Here is a 3885-nt window from a genome sequence, read left to right on the forward strand (position 1 = left end):
AGTCGGGATTGATCCCACAGAGAATATGGAAGAATATTGTCAATAGCAAATATTTAACTCGATAGTCGTTATATAACAATGGGGGGGGGGGGGTTTAATTTGAAATAAAATAAACAAACAATAAAAAGATAGCTTTGAACTAAGTATTTATTTATATTCAAATTATTAAAAGTAACTAGGAATGTGTTCCCCATAAGCTCATAACGCAGTAATCCTAGTAATAGTAATCCTTTTCTAGTGTATTACATGCAAAGTGATAAGTTAGGTATCTCTAAATCCTTGGTCCGGCATCTAGAGAATTTCACCCCGCACCTTGGTCCGGCTACGTGTGTATAATTTACTAACCCTTACCTTTACCTCATATTAGACATCATAATCGATGTTTGGCTTAGTTATTACTTCGCACCAATCGACACTAGCCTATTAGATAGTATCACACTAAATCTATGTTGATAATTCTTTTCTTGTTAATTACCTCCTTGGTCCGGCAAGTAGTAACAAGGCGAGTTCTAACGTTGGCCACCGTTAAAAAGACTTCTGAACGAAAGAATTATCAATGCATGCAAAATACTAGTCAAGAATTGCTTATTTACTATTCATACTTTGTTAATCGTTCATGGTTCCCACAACCCTAGTTATGAAAGTTAGTTACTAATTATCTCAAAAACACAATCAAAATTTATTAAAATAAATATGCTTGTGTTAATCATAAAAAGTTAAGAACAATAGCTAAACTATCTTTTATTAATCACGAATACAAATAAATAATAAAGGAGAAGAAAGAATAAACCACAATTCTCCGGCCTCCATGGCGGCTCTTCCAAAGTTCCTAAGCTAGAAGAAAATTTATATTGTGTCTTGTATCTTGGTTCTTGGCTTCCTCCCCAAATAATTATTTCTGTGCACTATTTATAAATATAGAAAACTCTAAATATAGTAATTGAGTCCAAATTAAATTAGGAATCCAAAACCAAAAGGAATTGGATTCCTTTTATTTTTCCCGCCGCGTGAATCATGGTGCTGCCGCCTCAACATATTTCTTCATTATTCACTTGCTGCCACGTGGCAGCAGCAAACATCAAAATTGAAATTCGTCAATTGCAGCCGTCATTCTCATGTATATATAAATATATTATTTTATTCAATTTAATTCATTAAGCTATCTGCTTAATTTCCTTCTTCAACCTTTCATCTTTAATTCGTTTTAGCTCCAAACTTCTTCATTTTTCCACCAATTTAATCCTACAAATAAAATATGTAATTTAGCACAATTTATAAAATTCATGCTCAAAAAGGACAAATATAAATAATAAATGTGAGAAAATAATGATTAAAAATATGTATTTTTAGCCTCACATCACCCATGGAAATGAAATACCTCTTCACATTTTTTCTACCTTCCCACCAAGAAATTTTTCCTTTATAAGCTCCCAAATGGTCTAATGGTTTCCCTGCATTGAAAATTTCATTGAGTTTTTCTTTTTCCATTTTATAATTTTTAGTTTGAAATTCAATAGCTTTCTCGGCTTTTAGATTTTTCTAACATGGAGAAAGCTGATGAAAACACGGTAACTTCAAATGTAGAGAATGAAAATGTGGAACTGAATGGTAATTTTGATGTTCACTCGAAAAAAATGAATCGTTTTTTGTGAATAACTAATGAAAAATATTCTTTGATTTTTTCAGGTGGATCGCAAGGAAGTGTTGCTTCAAGTGTAGCTGAGGTTGAAACCCAACAACCACCTATTCAAGGTATCAAAATTTTGCGAATTGATTTCTATAGCAAGTCAATTTCAATTTGTATCAAAATTAAAGTAGGAAACATTTTTTCCTTTATTTCTCGATGTGAAATAATCTTTCGTTGAACAGAAATCACATGTGTATTAAGGGAATTATATTACTAAAATGAAGATAAAAACATCAAGTTCAACCATATGACTTTTGTTTCCACAAGAGGTGAAGGACCAAATGGAAAGAAGACTGAAGGAGTGTTATACTCGTGTAAGAAGAAAGATGAAGTGGGGATAGTTTGTCTTTGTCATGGTGATCTTCTAAACGCAGCTGAATTTGTCGAACACACTGGTGGAGGTTATGTAGAACACCATATAAACCATATATTTATTGATGGAAAATAGATTAAGAAGCATTGTTATTGATGTTATTTGATATTTCCTTTTGTTTTTGTACCAAATAAATTCAATGTCTATTGCCCAAAAAGGCATTAGCTTTTGTATCATTGTTATTTCATTGTTCCTTTTGTTGTTGTATTGACTAAAGTTCCTCCCCTCAATGTTATATTAAGGTTATTTTTCAATGATTTGGCTTATTTTTTTCTATGCGATGCTTTTTTTTAAGCTTAATTAGAAGCCAGTGATAGTTTCTATTCTACAAAAATATTGATCCCTTATTCTTTTTTTTTAAAAAAAACAATCACAAGCCACTAAACTAAATTAGCCTATTTTTAAAAAACATTTCACTTGCTCCTTAACATGAGAGAGGAAAAGAGAATTACATGTGAGTGAATATCACAGGGCTAATATCATCTATCTTAACTCGTCTAAATGTTGTAAAATATGTCATTTTTTAATTAGTTATATTCGATTATGTGTACTTTTGTTCCTCTCTTGTAAGTTTTTAAATTATTAATGTGTTTATTAGGGTTTGGGGTTTAATTTTTTATAGGATTTCTATGTTCTTTTTCCCACTAAAAATTTTCATTGCTTGCTAAATATAACTTGTTTTCTTTATTCATCTGGATTACCCGTGCCGGTGAATCGATCTAAACCCACCATTGCCATTAGAGTACGAAAATGAAAGCACCAATTTAACCAACCCAATAACAAGACCAACTCAATTCAAATTCAAACAACCGACAAATCTATTTCATTAACTCGTAATTGGAATTACAAAGGAATTTAAGAAATAAATGAAAATTGAAGAACACAAGCAAAATAAAGGGGATGAGAAGCAGAACTCATAAAAAGGAGATGAGAGGACTAGACATTTTTTCTCAACAATTTGTATATGTCTAATTTTCAATCCCAAGTCGTATTTATCAACCCAAATCCCAAACATAGTCTCTTAATTCGGTGTTGGGATGTTTGCCCATATTGATCCTTGCCCGTTCATAACACTGCTTTTGTGAACCAAGAAACTTCATGTGCTCCACACTCTTGCATTTCAGCAACGTCGTGATCTTCCCTTCAGATGCCCAAAACAACATCAATTCGTCTGAGAACCTGTGAACCAACCTCGAATAAAATGTATCACCAGCGCCAAAGAGCTCAACTAGGAGCATCAACGTGACAACGCCATCGTCCGTAGTACAACTGCCGTAAGAGAATATAATCTCCATTGAAGGAGGCGGAAAAAGCAAAACCCACCCTATAGAATTTTGTAGGTATGGAATGCAAATTAAGAAAGAAAGTAGAGTGAAATGGGCATTTTTATTTTTTTTAGATGTAACGGAGGTTTTAACCACTGCAAATTTAATAAAATTAGTGAAGGGTATATAAACTCCCTCAATTTGATACAATTTGCGAGGTTGATTGTAACCCCACAATTAAACCTCCACAAATCAGGTGTTTTTTATGTGAAGTGGGTCCCACATATTCCAAATTGAATTAGAATCAAATAAGAATAACAATCAATTATCTTCCAATTGAAGTTTTGTTTATCTAATGGACAAAGAAGTCAAATATAACATAAAAACATGAATTAATGGCTAACCTTCAAAGGTTTTTTTTCTTAATTTTCTTAGATATATTCATATTATAATAAAGTTGATAACAAATAGGGATGGCAACGGGGCGAGACGTATTTACAGATATGTGGGGTAGGGTGGGTTTGACTATATGAGGGTGGGGGACAGAGAGGAACGGGTCA

The 3885-nt window shown here is 32.5% G+C and overlaps 1 protein-coding gene across 1 annotated transcript; it reads left to right on the top strand.

Annotated features, from left to right (window-relative positions):
* The first annotated feature begins 1544 nt into the window (after positions 1–1544).
* Positions 1545–2135, top strand: LOC125840865 (ninja-family protein AFP3-like). Its single transcript, XM_049519827.1, has 3 exons — positions 1545–1608; positions 1687–1752; positions 1912–2135. The coding sequence occupies exons 1-3, from the start codon at positions 1545–1547 to the stop codon at positions 2133–2135; spliced, it is 354 nt and encodes a 117-aa protein (XP_049375784.1).
* Positions 2136–3885: the final 1750 nt, after the last annotated feature.

The sequence above is a fragment of the Solanum verrucosum genome, unplaced genomic scaffold, assembly GCF_900185275.1.
Source record: "Solanum verrucosum unplaced genomic scaffold, falcon-dt-bn FXZP01000194.1, whole genome shotgun sequence".
In the NCBI taxonomy this organism is placed as follows: Eukaryota; Viridiplantae; Streptophyta; class Magnoliopsida; order Solanales; family Solanaceae; genus Solanum; species Solanum verrucosum.